A 17,288-nucleotide genomic window follows, 5' to 3' on the forward strand; every position below is an offset into this window, starting at 1 on the left:
AACCTTATTCACAAGTTTATTAGCAATTAACCAACAATCCCATTAGTCTCCACATTTCCTTTTGCTAAGCCAGCCAGCCCACTGTTTTATTTAACAATATACAACAAACAGGTGATTCTTCCAAGTAACTGAATCCCAGCTGCTGTTCATGGAGCCCATTAAGTTCAAAGTTGAATTATGTTTTAATAACTCTTGTAAGTTTTGGTTTTGTAAGGTTGGTTATATTTTAGGAAAACAGAAATTTGTGTAAATGGATACAAAAATGGAGTGAGACTGGGAAGACTATCTGCTATCATGGGGAATCTTGATATTTCTATAAGCTTGCTTCCTTTCCATATATCAAAGATCACATTCATTTGAAAACACAGTCACAGCATCCCTTCACAAACAGCATATTAAATTTCCTTTTTTTCTTCCCAAAATACAAAACTCAAATTGCATTATTTGCTTCTCTTTTTTTTTAGAGCATAAGTAGCAATGAATGAAATAACTCATTCCAACAATTTCAAGAATTTCTGTACATTTCAGAACATGAAGAAAATAAGGACAAAAATAGCAACAAAGGAGAATACATGCAAGCTTCACTGCATCCTCTCTATGCAGTTGCTATGCAGCAATTGCCTTCCGACAAAGAACTTTGGCTTTTTTGCTTTCTAACGTTTTGTCACTCAAGTAGATACAGTATGTTCAAATCCAAAACAATTTAAATGAGCTTTCTGCTCCAAGAGTTGCCTCAGATAACTACTAATTAGAATCTGCATGCCCTCTGACTTGCTCATTTTGAAACTATATTAACAATGGGACAAAATACACAATCTAAATAAGCCAACAGCACCACAAACAGAGAAAAGTCCTCTCTTCACCCTCATGCAAAAACCACAGTGTAGCAGGCAGGCACTCAGCCTGAAAAAAAATAGGAAGAAAATAAAGAAAGAGCGTTTTTTGGCAGTTAATGTGGGCAACCTTTGTCACTGCTGTCTTTTCCAACAGGTCTCTGGCTCGCTGCTGTTTTACACTCCAGTGTTCTGCTATGGATGTGGGCATATTGAAAACTTGTGTTGTAAACAGCCACCTGCTTAATCCTTCACCAGTACTAAAACACTTAAAACTTTGAAAAGGAAAGTAAATTATTATGCACACCCTGGGAAAAGAATCAGTAAATCAGTGTTCTTTATATGGATTTAGGGAAAGAACTTGTCATGGGACAAATGAGAAAAATTAAGTTCTCTACAGTGGTCCAGGACTACAATCCTAAATTAAGTGACTAGCACAGATTTCTGGCTGCAGCCCTTGCCCTTTAATCCATAGATGAAATCAGTCTCATGTGGCAGGCAGGGACTGTGCTGCAGCTGCACAGCCACCATCCTCCTCCATCACCAGCACAGCTGCACCCAGGCTACACTGCCCACAGGGTTCTACCTGCATGGGGCAGGACATTCTGGCAGAGATGCCACAAAGGAGCACCTATGAAATTAATGCTAAGCTTCTTGAGAAAAAAGCAAGTGTATGCCTTATTCTGCTGCTTTTATAGAAAGGCTTACTGATTTTCAGAGGCTGAGATTTATTTCCTAAGTTGATCTACTGCTCTGTTTCTGAATGAACTGCCTCACTAACCACTTCTAAAATGTCCTTTTATTGAATGACTATGTGATTTTTATAAGAAGGTTTACAAGAAGAGTTATTTTTGGACTATATAAACAGTATTACTGTTCTCCTTTTAAAGACCACTAAATATATACAAAGACTGGGCAAAGTCCCAGGGCAAGGTCCCCTCAAATGGACATTTTTAAGGTCCCTGCTTGGGCAGGTTGGGTCTGGTGTGTCAGAAGCCCCTGGAAGTACCCCCTGCACAGCCACAAAGGCTGCCTAATCCTCCTGGGAGCAGCCCCACACAAAGGAAGGGGCACAGTGCTGCCCTCAAGGATCGAACTCACAACCCAGGCTCTGGTGCTGAATTATTAGGTGGAATAGACAATATCCTGCCATCTAAGCTACACTGAGACGTGGCAACTCATTCATGTTTTTGCTGCAAAAGGTTTCACTGGGATGAAGCTGGGATTTCACCCCATGGTTCTCCAGGGCCAGCTCTTTTAGCCTGGTTCAAAAGGCACCCGAGGTGAATCTGGATAGCAAGACAAGATGCTTTAAGGTTCCTCTGCTTTTCACAGCTTTAATGGTTTGTTGAGTGCCTCTCCTAAGGAGAGATTTCTGGTACCTTTCTGTTAGGTTTTTCCTTATTATTACCTGTTAAATTGGTATAGTCACTTAGTTGTTCTTCTTGGCTTTCAGTAAGGAAGAACAACTACAAACCAAAATATTCCTATCAGCAGGCAGAGTACACACAGATAAAAATGTCTAGCATTTTCCCTGGCAAAGCCCTATAAACTGGCCAGAATACTTTTTTAAAAAATCCTGCAGCTACTGATCAGTTGATTTGAAGATTATTAGAGTTAATTGAATTTTAGTATTCATTTCCATCATCCCATAGCCAGCAGGTTCTGTTGCTCACCAATCAGTAGAAGAGGGCTGACTGGGATTTCCATCTTCCTCACAAACCACAAAGATAATACACATATTTCAGAGCAAACCAGCACTTTTACCACAGCCAAAGAAAACAAGTGCAGTGTTATACTTCTAAGTGTCATTCACATGATCGTGTGGGTTTTTTTGTAAAGGTTAATTAAGCCTAAATTTCATTAGGTTCTTGAAACTCAGTACAGTTAGAAACACCATTCATTCACGTATTTCTTGATTTTTGTACTTTTTAAAATGGCATTCAAACTAATTTTTTTAGATTTTATAAAAGAAATAGGCTATCATAGAAAACTTTCCCAAAATATATTATTTTATCTATATAAGTCTAGCATGTAGAGACTTTCAGAGGTACCTACTAGACTATACATGAGTTTCTAAGAAACAAAGCTATGAAGAATCAATTAGGGCAGCTAGAAGAAACGACTAATACATCAGGTTACTTTTGAATACCTGAAACTTTGTTTCCAGTCTTTGTATATATTTCATGGTCTTTAAAAGGAAAACAGTAGTAATGTTTATATAGTCCAAAAAGTAACTCTTCTTGTAAACCTTCTTGTAAATATCACATAGTCATTCAATAAAAGGACATTTTAGAAGTGGTTAGTGAGGCAGTTCATTCAGAAACAGAGCAGTAGATCAACTTAGGAAACAAATCTCAGCCTCTGAAAATCAGTAAGCCTTTCTATAAAAGCAGCAGAATGAAGCAGCAGTATAAAGTAAAATCACTTGCAATTATCAGTTTTCTAAGACTAATCCATGGATTTTCTCAAAAGGCTTACCAGTTGTCAGGTCATACTTTTCATTGTGAAGACAAAGAAAATCAGATTGGTGTCACCACAGAAACCTCCCAACTTCCTTCACTGAGGTGCAAAACCAGACATTGCCTGTCCCACCCCCAGTTTCCACTGGTTGTTTGTCCCACCCCGCCACAACCAGCGTCCACTGCCTCGCTGTTTGCCCCACTGACGCACGTTGTCAGTTACCACAAAGTCTTCAGAGGAAATGTTTCTAACCTGTGCACTTTCAGAACAGGTCACCTACACCGGGGTCTTCTCTGAAATGGCCTCAGGAAGGTATCTTCATCTTATAAACATCTTATAAACAAGGTATCATCTTAGAAACCAGTAACGAACGGGGCATTCCCATCAATAAACCCTTGGCTGTTACAACTTGAGGGAAGAGCCCAGGTTTTTGATTCAGCTTTTTGATATCACATGAGAGCAAACTTCATTCACTGATATTCTTGTGAAGGCAACTTGTTCACAGAGCAAAGATTTGCCGAACGCAGATCCCAATATTTAAGCTCCATCCTCTGTGCGAGGAAAGAAAACATGTCTTTCCTTACGTTCCCCGGCAGATTCCCCCAGCTGTAGCTCGTCAGCAGCCGCTGCCGGCCCGGCGAGCCCCGCGGGGCCGTGAGGGACACGGGAGGGAGCCATGGCAGCCCCTGAGCCCCGCGGGGCTGTGAGGGACACGGGAGGGAGCCATGGCAGCCCCTGAGCCCCGCGGGGCTGTGAGGGACACGGGAGGGAGCCATGGCAGCCCCTGAGCCCCGCGGGGCTGTGAGGGACACGGGAGGGAGCCATGGCAGCCCCTCAGCCCCGCGGGGATGTGAGGGACACGGGAGGGAGCCATGGCAGCCCCTCAGCCCCGCGGGGACGTGAGGGACACGGGAGGGAGCCATGGCAGCCCCTCAGCCCCGCGGGTGCGAAGGAGCCGGTGCAGGACACTTCAGAAGTGTCAAACAACGTGGGAGGAAAGAGCGGAGAAACTTAAGTAAAAAGTACGGAAACCAGCCAATCTTGGGCATTGCCGTCTTAGACTTAACTCTGGCGGTACCGATGAAAAGCAATAAAACGTTTGTTCTGTACTTTATCGCACCGCCTCAACTAACAGAGCCCAAGAGGAGGCGGTGGCCCCGGAGCCCGCGCGGGGCGGCTCTGCCAGGGGGCCCGGGCACGGCGCCAGGCTGGCTCGTGGCGCCGGGCAGGACCCGCTGCCCGACGCGCCGAATGTCCGAGCGCAGCGCTCGGCGCTGAGCCCTCGCTACACAGCGCTGGCTCTGCTGTCCCCGCGGCCCCTCGGGGACGCACTGGCAGGTGCGGAGGGCGGCCGCGCCCCGAGTGACCGCAGCCCTCAGGGTCCCGCGGCCCCCCCGGCCCCGTCCGGCGCGGCCCCCCCGGCCCGGCCCGCGGGGCGGCGCATGCGCGCGGGGCCGCGGGGCAGAGCAGCGCGGGCAGCGATGGCCGGCGGGGAGCAGCGCTTGCCCGGCGGCCCCGAGCGGGTGGCGCTGAAGAAGGAGATCGGGCTGGTGAGCGCCTGTGCCATCATCATCGGTAAGGGCACCGCTGACAACCCTGACACGGGGCTGTGCTGCCGCTGCGGCGGGGGCTCAGCACCGGCCGGCGCGGGGACAGGCGATGCGCGGCTCCGCGGGCAGGTGTGCGGCACCGGCCGGGGGACAGCGCGCCGCTGCTCCGTGCGGCTCGGCCCGCGGCGAGATGGGCGGCGAGTGGCTGTAACACACGGTCCGTGCTGAGGTGCCAGCCGGACTGAGCCCCCTCTGCCCAGCCGTTCAGCGAACGCCAAATCGCGAGGTGTCCTAAAGTCTGTCCTGATGCTCGGTGAGCTGCTCAGGCTTCTGCGGCGCTCGCTTATCAGGCTAAACCAGTTGATTATCTGAGATCGGGGCTCTGCAAAGTGCAGGTGGCAGCGTCGGCTCTCGGAAAGCAGAGCCGGGCTGTCCCGGAGCCGCGGTGGCGGCAGCGCCAGCTGGCAGCGGTGCTGTCCCGCAGCAGCAGCCGTGGCTGACAGCGGTGCTGTCCCTCAGCTGGCAGCGGTGCTGTCCCCAACAGCAGCCGTGGCTGGCAGCGGTGCTGTCCCTCAGCTGGCCGCGGTGCTGTCCCTCAGCTGGCAGCAGTGCTGTCCCGCAGAAGCAGCCGTGGCTGACAGCGGTGCTGTCTCTCAGCAGACAGTAGTGCTGTCCCTCAGCTGGCAGCGGTGCTGTCCCTCAGCAGCAGCCGTGGCTGACAGTAGTGCTGTCCCTCAGCTGGCAGCGGTGCTGTCCCCAACAGCAGCCGTGGCTGGCAGCGGTGCTGTCCCTCAGCTGGCAGCGGTGCTGTCCCTCAGCTGGCAGCGGTGCTGTCCCGCATCAGCAGCCGTGGCTGACAGCGGTGCTGTCCCTCAGCTGGCAGCGGTGCTGTCCCCAACAGCAGCCGTGGCTGGCAGCGGTGCTGTCCCTCAGCTGGCCGCGGTGCTGTCCTGTCCCTCAGCTGGCAGCAGTGCTGTCCCGCAGAAGCAGCCGTGGCTGACAGCGGTGCTGTCTCTCAGCAGACAGTAGTGCTGTCCCTCAGCTGGCAGCGGTGCTGTCCCTCAGCAGCAGCCGTGGCTGACAGTAGTGCTGTCCCTCAGCTTGCAGCGGTGCTGTCGCCAGCAGCCGTGGCTGGCACAGCGGTCAGCAGCAGGACTGAGCTGCTGCTCCCATAACAGATCAAAACTGGGAAATTGGGACAGGGTGTGCTCAGCTCTGTCCCTCCGTGTGCTCCATCACTGCTGGGGATGTGAGGGCAAGCGTGGGGCAGGAAGATTCGCCCAGGTCAATAAAAGCAGCCCGTAGTGAGCCTCAAAACCCTGCAGGAAGACCCAGCCGTTCTGTCACCAGGACCCGGGGACAAGGCTGGCAGTGACAGCTGTGTCAAGGTGCAGGGCAGCACAGGGAGGGAACAGGCACAGCAGGACCTGCCACATCCATGGGAATGCACTGCTCAGTGGCACAACTGCCTGGGACACCCCCATGTGTCTCTGATTGATGTCACCAAGCTTGAGGAAGAGGACTTCACTGCATGCTTCCTATGGATGATCATAATGCCCTGCTGCAATTTTATGCTCTTAGTCATGTATGCCTCTATGTCCAATGTAGGTGGATATGGTCTTGCAAAAAAAAAAAACAACAGTGCCATTGAACAGGATCATTGTGAGCAAGGCTGTTATATAAAAGGAAAATATTTCAGTCCATTCCCCTAGTGAAACACTGAAATCTGTATCTGCAGTTTTTGGGGAGATGTGTTCTACATATCCAAAGATACCTTTATTTTGAATCCCTCAGTAAATTTAAGGGGGAAATCTCGGTTCTGGATCTCAGTGGAGCTCAGATGACCTTGTGTTAGAGGGAAGTTTTGAGTGCTGCACTTTGCTGTAGGTAAGGCACTTGCAGGATTAGGAATTCCCTGAGTTGCTATTGGCCCCAGGGAAGATTTATGGCATCTCTGTCATTTATTAGGTATGACAGAATGGTACCTTGAGACTGCTACCCTTCTCTCCTAGTCAACCTTTCATCAACCTTATTTGCAATATCCTGCAAGCAGAATTCATATATGTCATGCCTGTCCAAAATAAATCTTGTGAAATAGCCTCTCATCTAATCAGGGACATTTGAGCAAGGAAAAGCACTGACATTCTTGATAAAGTGTAGTACTCTCAAGTGGTCTAAGTGTTAGAGAAGGTTATCTGCTTTGCCACATAAAGCGTGAAAATTCTTCTGCAAATTTCCCCATATTTTCATAGAAGACATTTGAAACACAACCATAGGATCCTATTTTTTAGTTTGATTTGTTTGTCTGCAGATGCATGAAATTACATCACATATCAAAGACTTCTGTAGCAAAGTGGTATGCAGTAGGAATAGTCTGGCTTTGTAGGTTTCATTGCATAAAACATGACAGCTTCAAATCAGAGGACACTGTGAATTACACCAGATAGGCTTGCAAGCCATTACTGGAGTTAACTAAATGAAATCTTATTTAAAACTCCTTTATAAAAAAAATAAACTAGTTGATCCAAGTTGTTATTAGACAACCAATTAATTCACAAATTTTCTGTTTAATAGAATTTAACCTAGGTAGAAGATTTATTTCCAAGTGATTGAATAGCATGGAAAAAACAGATGCAGTCAGTGTGTCAGAGCCTGTGGAACAGACCGAAGGACAGAACAGGACTTTTATGTCAGCCATCATATTGGATTTCCTGGTTTTGAGTGGAGGAGGGAAACCCATTTCAAGGGTTTAGACATCAGATTCTGATGCATCCCACAGCAAAGTCATACTGAGAACACCAAGAAAACCAGAAATCACTTTTGAAAAAACCTCGTCTTGCTCTGTATGGACATAAGGATTATGCCTTCTTATTTTTCTTTAAATGTTCTTGCAGGTACAGAAAATGTATGAGCATGTTTTTATATTATCAAATAGAAATGTGATGCTGTGATCTGCCAGCATTACACTAAATGTTCTGGTTTAGCTGACTGTTCTACAATTCTAATCAGCTGCAGGATGGATATAGAGAATTATAATCTTCTAGTAATTAGGAGGAGGAAACATGAGGCAGTATTTGAAAAATACTGTAAATATGAATTTATAAATACATAATTAATAAGTTTGTGATTGCCTTCTGTACACTAACTCTGCTTGTTTAAAATAAGGTATTAGATGAGTTGCAGAGCTGGGGAGTCAGTGCTAGGGAGGAATCAGCAGGCAATGACATGGAGTGAAAGAGAAGGCTTGGGGGTGGAGCACACTGTGTTTGAGAATATTTCAATAATGGCAGGATGCAGACTGTAGAATTTGCAGTCTGCTAGCAGTACTCCATCAGAGTTGCAACCAAGAGAATAAAAGCAGCCTCTGTGGGGACAGCAGGTTAAACTCCATGGCTGTTGGAGCTCAGGGGGACTCAGCCTGCCCTGTGGTACAGTCACAGACTGGTTCAGGGAGCAGGAAGGGCACACACAGCCTGGATCCTGCCAGTTGTCCTGAAGCTCCCATGCCCTGTGCTAATTCCCTGGAAAACAGGGAAAAACAGGTCTTCCTTTTCAATCTTCCTGACGTGGTTTGAATTGTAGGGGAGTTTTCTTACTACTTTCACAACCGAGTATTTATCAACACAAATTGCTATGCTATCTTAATGCACTCACAAAACTCATCCTTTCAATTCTTTATCCTCCTTTTATAGAGGTTGGAAAGGCTTTGCCATAAGAAATACTAGTTCATCTAACAAAAAACTATGCAGGAAAAAAACCCCATAATAAACTACATCAAATTAGGACTACATCCTTCCTATATCCACCCCATAGAACAGTCTCCTGATCTCTTCCAGCAGCCTAGCTTTTGTACAACATAAGTCTATCTTTCATTACTTCATTTATATTTTTTACTCGTTTACAAACAAGCCTGATTAGAGAAGAAGGCTATTTCTAAAGTTTATTTCACACTGAGGCAGAGGACAGCTCTTCTGAATATCCTGATGTAAATACAGGTACTGAATACAAAACCTTTTAACTCTAAATAGAGACTGGGAGTTAATGACTGTAAAACTGAACAGTGTTTAGTAGCAGTAACAAATCTTTCTGGCAATTCATCTCTGTCACAGAAAGAGCTCTTTTGGAAAGTGCCTGAAACATGCTGTAGAAGCACCCAAACTGCTCTGTCTCCAACGTGGTTATGTACAGTGAAAACAAATGATCTAATGCACTCACATGCACTGCAAATCAATCTTGCCAGTACTTAAATGAAGTGATACAGCTTAAAAAGTAGTGACATACACGTGTCATTATGTCCTAGGTAATAACATATAGATAGTATATCATTGTTTGAAATCCACACTAGATTGTTTTGGCAGAGGCAGAAATCAATGCTCTATTTAATTGAACAGTAATTTCATGCACATACACATAGCTGGCTTTACATCTCATTTGTAGAACTGTGTATGTAATTAAGATTTTTGCATGTAATTGCATGTATGTAATTAAGATTTTTGAGCACAGGCATCTTAGCTATACAGTGCCTTCCTTGGAGTCTTGCCTGTGCAGATAAAAAGCTAAGTAGAAAGTTCCATGACTTGATGTAATTTCTACCACATTCCATTGTTCTTTAGAAAAGTACAAGAACTAGAAAGTTCAGGCTGATTAATGTCTTAAAGCAGCCTGGTTCTTTGGGTCTGAACAACAAAATTCACCATTCATATACTAGAAATGAGTATTTGACTGTATACACAAATTGTATATAACACATGTCAATATATACATTTCTATTGTATATAACACGTATACATATATAACGTGTAAAAAGGGTTGTTTGACTGTTTAATACAGATCAAGCAACATTATATAAAACAAACAGTTAAACATCTCTTAAAGCCTTTATTTATGTGGTTGTAAAACTGCATGAAAGTAGCCATAGGGTCATACTAGCATTGTGATGAAATCTGTTGTATGCTCATGAATGATTTACTATCAGGTTATATGAGACTGACTAGAAGACTTACAAATTCAACTACAGTGAAATATTTCAGCTAAAACTAAATACATCTCCTTATTTTACTGAGCACAGGCAGGCAAGTTATCTGCATCAGCTGACTTGGCATTGCTTGAAAAATGCTTGCTGTACTTACTCTGCTCACACATGAATTTGATGTAAGATCCCTTATAAACTGGTTCCTGATTCAGGTCCAGTGACAGTAACAAAACTATGTTCAGCTGACCAGTGAGGTGTATGTTCAGTTTTTGCTAGTTCTGAAAGTAACTTTCTAGAATTTATCTGTCCAATTGCCCAGAAGACAGCACAGGCTTGCTTCCATCCTAGCTGAGGTCATTCAGCCACCCTGTGGATGTCTCAGCAGAATGCCCACAGGCTGAGAAACCTCCTTCCATCAGAGATGCCTCCTTAGGCAGAGGTGTCCTGGCCTGAAGTGCAATTTACTGCCCACACCATGGCAATCCATCAGGAGAACAACTGAGTTGCCTTGGTTGTAATTATAATTATAATTGTAATTATATCTGCCTGTCATCATACTTACATACAAATAATTGCATATGCATGTCCATGGAAGTTTTATTTGCATAAATATCACTTCCCAGTGCAGCACTCCAATGTGATTTTTCCTCCTTGTCAGTAACAAAAACCATTTGCCAGCCTTCCTGTGTGTCAATTAGCTGTCTCCTTACTGCTGTGCCCCTGCCATTCTGCCATCCCTTCAAACCCCACAGATAGTCTTTGCTGGCAGAAATCTAGGCAGAAACAGGATTCAGCAAGCTGCTAGCTTAACACTGGGGAGAGAGAACACTTGGAACTGGGAACAGCCTTCATATTCCCCTTTTGCAAGTGGAAATGGATAGGGATTCATGCACAGTGCTTGCTGTAGCCTCTCTGGTTATGTTTCATGTGCCACCATTGCTTAAGTGGACTGGGTTTTGGTCATTGAATCAGATCCATCTGTTCATCAAGTAACATTTCAAATCATTAGGAGAGCATTACTAGTCAGACCCAATGGACTTCACTGGAGCAGTACCCAAGTTACAGAACTGCAGCAGAAAGAAAGATGTATGAAAAAAATAAAAAGCAGAGAGCCACCACCCACATTACTGGGTGATTTTTGCTGATTTCTGTGATCCTGCCTGGAGTCACTGAAAACAGTGTTGTTGCAGCAAGATTTTTCTCCCTCTCTGGATCTGTGTGAGAGCATTTCACTTTTATAGCTAACTCAAGTTTCAGGACACACTTTTGTTTGGTGACTTGTGAGAGTAATACAGATTACACTTCAGTGCTTCTCTCTCTCAAAATAAAAATGTTTCTAGACCCTTTAGAAAGGAGTCAGCCTTCTTTATCTGTTACACACCTTGCTAACTAAGATTTTGAGCATTTAGTTCCACATGGCACTTACTGATGTAACACACAAAGTATTTACAAATGCACAACTGGGTTTTTTTCAGGGCAATAGTTCAGGATCGAGCTCTGGACTGTAATTCAGTGTCTTGTCCCCTCATAAATGCAAATTATGGTTTAGTAAAGTCAGCAGTCAATCTTTGTTTGGGATAAATGGCACATATTCCTTACTAGAAACCACAAAGACACTTTTGAGGGACTTGTGAATGATTTTTCCATATAGCCCAGAGGCTTAGGCTCAAATTCAAAACTACTGAAAATTACATGTCCACATTCCATATGTACATTTAAGCTGCTACGTAGCCATAATTTGGTATGGCACCCAATAGGAAAAAGGGCTCAAACTGCTGAGAAAGATCCAACCCTACAGTTGGAAAAAAACAAACCTGGAGATCACAGAATCACTGGGTTGGAAAAGACCTTCAAGATCAGCAGTCCCACCCAGCCCCAACAGCTCAACCCTGGCACCCAGTGCCACATCCAGGCTTTGTTAAACACACCCAGGGATGGGGACTCCACCACCTCCCTGGGCAGCCATTCCAGAACTTTATCACCCTGTCTGTAAAAACTTTTTCTTAATATCCAACCTGTATTTCCCTTGGCCCAGCAGATGCCCATCCAAAATGCAAGTTACATTTATGGCATGGTATTTTACATATTCTCACATTCTTCAAGACTGTTCCAACATACAGTTCATCAGAATTGTTTGGGGTAGCCTTTCACTTGAGTTTAGGGAGATGAAAACAAGCTGCAGTTTCACTTGACAGTAAAAAAACATGGCAAAGTTCAAATTAAGGTTGGTAAAAATTCAGGGAGATTCTGCAGCTTCTCTGGTCTAGCAGCTTACCTCTGAGACTAAACTGACTTACAGAGGAAGTCTAAAAAGGAGCTGTAATTAGAAATTCCTGGGGGGGGGGGGGAGCCCTAAAAGCCTTAATTTTTATATATATATATATATATATATATATATATTTACTGAATATTTCTGGAGAAGGAAAAGGGTTTTATTTGTCCACAGATATGCCTTTCTGCTGCAGTCTATATCAAGGAGAATTCAGCATGTGAAGTCCCACATGTACAGTATGAAGAGAAAAAAAAAAACAACTAAATTTGTATTTTTCTGCAACAATTGCCACACAATTCTGTTTCCAAGTCATTAGCTATCAAGTATTCATTGACTGATGGTTTTGGTTTGAGTGGATTTAGTTTGGGTGAGTTTTGCTAGTTTTGGGGGGATTTTTACATTCTTACCTTCTAAAAAAGTAGGAAATTCTGATTGAGACAGAGTGACTGTGATCACAAGGCTGAATCAATGAGCTCTGCAGTGAGTGCCAGGAGTTCAGATACAACAGCAACTCCTTCCTTGACAGATGAACTAACAAAGGGAGCATCCTTTGCTAAGTGTCTCACTCCTGATCTGGCAGTACAGTGCCTGCTTTCAGCAGTGCCATAAATCTCCACTCGTGTTCCCTTTTCCTGTGCCTTGCAGCTCATTTCCTTCTAGCATAATGTAGCCTTTTCTGTTGAGAAAGTCTGCTCTGCTTTGGCAGGCTCACAACAAGCAGAAATGGTTTGGTGGAGGTTTAGCTTTTTTTTTGTTTGCAGCTTTTCATGTGCCAAACTTTTCCTTTTGAGACCCTGTTTTTTGTTGTACTGTGGGGGGAGTTTCTACTAGCTGCCACACTTTTTTGTCATCTTGATTACAGCATGATAAAATGAGAAGGCATTTGTCAGTACTGAAGTGCCCCAAATATAAAACATCCTAACAGTGTTGTGTTATTCTGCTGGTCCTTAAAAACCCAGAACTCTCCCAAAGAGTTCTTTAGCAGATGTTCCATGGCAAGGAGCAGGGAGCCAGCAATCCAACATTGACTGAGCATCTCAAACCTAATTCCTTTTAAAATGCTTGCAGCCCTGTCTGTATAGTGGGAGAGCATAGAGAATATGCAAGCCCTGTTGTCCTGCAGAGCAAAGGGATGTGCAGTGCTAAATACATTTATTCATCCACAAAATCTCTTTATGCAGTATTAGTTCATTCTCCTAATGTTTTCTTCTGGCACTGGCCTTGCAAGTCAGGAGTGAAAAGCAAGATTTGAAGAGTGATTGTCTACAGACTGTTCCCATCTTCAGGAACTTGCAGGTGCTGGTGTTCTGATTGCAGGGTCATGTACAAACCAGTGTGGTGTTAGGCTGAGCTGTTGAAATTCTTCCTTCTACACATGGTTCATCATCTCTTTCAGGCAATAGAGAGAAATTCCTCTGGATCCCAGAGCAAGGAAAGTGGTGAGGGCTACACTGGTGATGTTTAAGCCTGAGGAATTTCTGTATCATTGAGTAATGGAATAACCCCTGGAGCTGAATTGCTCTGATTCCTTGAACACTTTCTTTAGAATAGTACCAAAACTTAGAGAAAACTGAAATCTTTTTGCATCTGAAAATCAAGTTGAATTCTTTTTTATCTGATCCTTAAATAACGGCATAATCACACTTCACATGTGGGACCAAAATATCAGAAGTGTAAAAAATAAAACATGCCATTTAAAAGCAGTAAAACTTCAGAAAGGTTACCTCTAACTCCAAGAAATAGGTCAGTGATCTGGATGAGTGGCAGTTTTTCTGCTGTGAAAAACAATAGCTCTTTCATCAGCTATATGAAACTGCTTAATCTAGATCAGGCCAAACATCTTAAAATAGTATAGCACAAAAAATGATGTTTGAACAATATAAGGGCCTTATTTACATCCACAAATACCAGGAGAAACCAAGTTAAGGAAGAATCTCACTCTGTTGAATACAGTGGTCAGAGAGCTAAAATCCACAATATTAATGTGATCTGTGGCAATGGAAATCACAAGGCTGTCCATCACAAAATTATTAATTCACATGTTAATTCACACAATACACAGGCATGTTAATTATTGCATATTAACTCTGGGTTAGAAAATCCAGGAATGAGTAGTCAGTGTAAAAAGTTGTTCTCTTACAGAGATGCATCCAGACAGTGGAAGACAAAAGCTGAGGTCTGAATATTGAAACACCTTCTCTGTAACACAAGGAGTTTTGTGAAAAGGCCATTGCACTTGTGTACACATCTATGACATTATAAGCTACAGGTGTAACAAGAAAAAATATCCTTGCTTGGCTTGTCTCCCAGTTCTTCAATGTCTTCCATCTTTTTGCTGTTAAATTGTGTAACTATCCTGAGAGGAGCAGAAAAAGCTATTAACAGGTGCCACATATTCCAGGTTTTCAGTGGGGTTGTGCTGTGAGATTGCTCCTGGTCAGGCCCCATGAAGAAGGCTGATGAATCCTGAAGAGTTTCTTGCCTCCCTGCCCACCCTTGCCTTGGAAAGGATCAATATATGTTTCTCCATAAACCTGAAGTTAATGACTCCCAAGGAATGAGGACTTACAGCTTTAAAGTGTGTGCTTTTATATCATAAAAATTCATCCTTTTGTACAAAACACACAAGGGATCATTTTTTCTTAGGGAGTTGCAAGAAAAGGACTGACAAGAATGAAAATGTGGGGTTGAGTTCCTTGTCTGGATTATTTCAAAATTCTTTAGCAGCTCTCCTGAGAGCTTAATAGGACAGATTTACTTGTTTGTTTTAAGGGAGGTCACCTCAGACTATATTTCATTTTGATTTCCCCATGGCTTATTTTTTTCTCTGCCCAGATTTTGTCCTGTTTTGATAGCAGATTTATTCTTTGGTATCTGGGATTTCAAGTCTTGTTTTATCACTAACTTAAACCAACTCAGACAGTTCTGATGTCCTGAAAGGGATAAAAAACTGTATCAGAAATGTCATTCTAGCTCTCCAGAAATACAGGTTTCTTTTTTCTGATACTTTTAAATGCAGTCTGAAAACTTGAAAAACCATACATTTTGGAAACCTACATAATGAATTCTTTTTATAAGAGTCTTGAAAATAGTAATAGCCTTAGTTAGTACAAAAGAGCAGAGAGTATCCAAGCTTGTTAAGCTTGCAAACACTGTACTTTGACTCAAGTAAATTTAAAAATAGCTGAATCAGTATTTTAAAGAATAAAGGAAAGAAGTGTTTGATTCTGGTGCTGTCTTCACATGCCTAGCTTTTAGCTTGAAAGGGATTTCCATGTGTGTGATAGAATTAAAATATTTGTAATTAAAAAAAAAAGCTGACAAAAAAAGCTGACAAATCACATTTTTTGTACTCCTGCTAGTAGATCTTGTTGCAATTAAGCCATTTCTTATGGTAAACTCTGCCAGAAACCAGTAGGACACAATGTCTCCATGTTTTTTGGTTGTGGACAGGGCCAGTTCCCTAGCAACACAGCAAGATTTAAGCAGACTTTACAAAAGGTGCCCAATCCTGTACATATTACAAGTGCATAGAGAAGGAATAGCTCTCCTTCACATGCTTGTGCTCCTGACAGGAAATTAAAGACCCTTTTCTTAACTGGTCCCAAGTCCCTCAAATCCTGCTGAAGGCAACAGGAGTGAAGGACTTCATTGCCTCATGGGCTTTAAATTAAAGGGAAGTAGCTGGATGCAAACTCATTAATCCTTGATTGCCCACATACCTGGGCAAGGCTGGCAGGCAGGGAATGAGCCTTGCTGTGTTCAGCTTGCACAGCAGAGAGCAAAGCCAACAAGTGTCATCTGTTCTCATGAATTGAATTTACAGGGCCAGGCCCATTCCTTCATTCTACCCCAAACCCAAAAATGAGCACTCTTGTCACTGAGCAAACACAGCCAGGGGCAGGAGCAGCATCCTGGCTGCCCTTTGCAGCTGCTGGGATCATCCTCTATTTCAGACAGGGAAAGGGCACACAAAGGGCAGCAGGAGCAAATTCACTTTTAGCCACCCTTTGGCAGACCCTTCCTGAAGAAGGTCTGTGAATATACCATCTACTGAAATGCCTTTGCTTCCTTTGGAGGCCCTCTGAAATAGGCTGAGCAACTCTTGGCTGAGCTGCTCACAAGCACTAGAACTGAAAAACCAAAAACCAAGCAGGAAACTTCTGTAAAGTGACATTTATAAAGAACATGCTTCAACCATAAGTCTGATACTTTAGGAAACCAGGGAAGAAGAAAACAAGACAGATCTCCAGTCTCTTGCAAAGCTGGAACAGAAGGTGTGGATTATAGCAGGGTCCCACACACTGTGATGGCAGGGATGTTCAGGTCTCTGTTAACATCTATTTTGCAGGATTAACTAATTTAATTCCATGTTTCTGTGTATTCAGACTATTCTATGAACAAGTTTTTCTGTTCAGGGGCAGGAGTGACATTCTTTTGATGAATTTTTTGTACAGCTGTCAACTGCTTAGATAAACCTGTTACATAAAGACATCAGTGAGTAACATGAAGTTCATAATTCTCAAGATACCTAATTTCAAAAGGTAGTTGTGATATCTGCAAATACAAGATTCATACTGCATAAGAATATTCTATAGAAATGTTGCTAACTCCTGATCATATTACAACAGGTCCTTAAATTCCCAGATCAAAGATATTTAAGAACTGCAAGGAAAGCTGCCATTTCTTTTGGAAATCCAGGAGTTTCTAGTTCTCTGCAGTAAAATTGTCTAAACATGTTCTTTAAAATAAATTATATATTTAAAAATAAAGTCAAGATACAAGTCAGCACTGGTTCCAAGTAGATGAGGACAGCAACACAGCATCATAAGTGGTGTCTGTCAAAGTATATACTGAGCTGGTAAGTGTTTGTAAATCTCATTTAAACTCAGGTTGAGCTGTTTACCAAAGTGCATTTTGAGTTAAATGCAAGCTTTAAGTCAGGTATCATTGTGCAATAGCTGTTCACACCCCAGGAACATAAATACCTTTTTTTTTCCCTATAAATTCCACCTCAGTTCATTGACCATAGCCTATCTTTGTATTCCTTGATAAAACAGAGATAAAGCCACTTAGAGATGTGAATGCTGAGATTACTGTGCTAAGAGATAAAACTAATACAGATTTACAGGCAGAAGAATGTTAACTTGAGAGATTTAATGATTTCCATTTAAGGAGGTGTGAAACCTGCAACAACC

The 17,288-nt window shown here is 43.2% G+C and overlaps 1 protein-coding gene and 1 long non-coding RNA gene across 3 annotated transcripts in view; one reads left to right on the top strand and one right to left on the bottom strand.

The window, feature by feature from the left end:
• LOC139596196 (uncharacterized) overlaps positions 1-3,817 on the bottom strand; it is a 91,802-nt gene extending 87,985 nt beyond the window's left edge. The window contains exon 1 of the long non-coding RNA XR_011681272.1: positions 3,315-3,817. This is a non-coding gene — a long non-coding RNA (uncharacterized lncRNA). The remainder of the gene's footprint in view (positions 1-3,314) is intronic.
• Positions 3,818-4,723: 906 nt separating this feature from the next.
• SLC7A10 (solute carrier family 7 member 10) overlaps positions 4,724-17,288 on the top strand; it is a 42,811-nt gene continuing 30,246 nt past the window's right edge. Inside the window, exon 1 of one of the 2 annotated variants that reach the window (XM_071440247.1) lies at positions 4,724-4,871. In XM_071440247.1, the coding sequence (XP_071296348.1) occupies positions 4,739-4,871 (133 nt within the window). In that variant the 5' untranslated portion in view covers positions 4,724-4,738. The remainder of the gene's footprint in view (positions 4,872-17,288) is intronic. The other variant, XM_071440248.1, reaches the window with a different exon arrangement.

Source organism: Agelaius tricolor, unplaced genomic scaffold (assembly GCF_023055355.1).
Source record: "Agelaius tricolor isolate 1412-34295 unplaced genomic scaffold, bAgeTri1.0.p SCAF_15, whole genome shotgun sequence".
NCBI classification, from domain to species: domain Eukaryota; kingdom Metazoa; phylum Chordata; class Aves; order Passeriformes; family Icteridae; genus Agelaius; species Agelaius tricolor.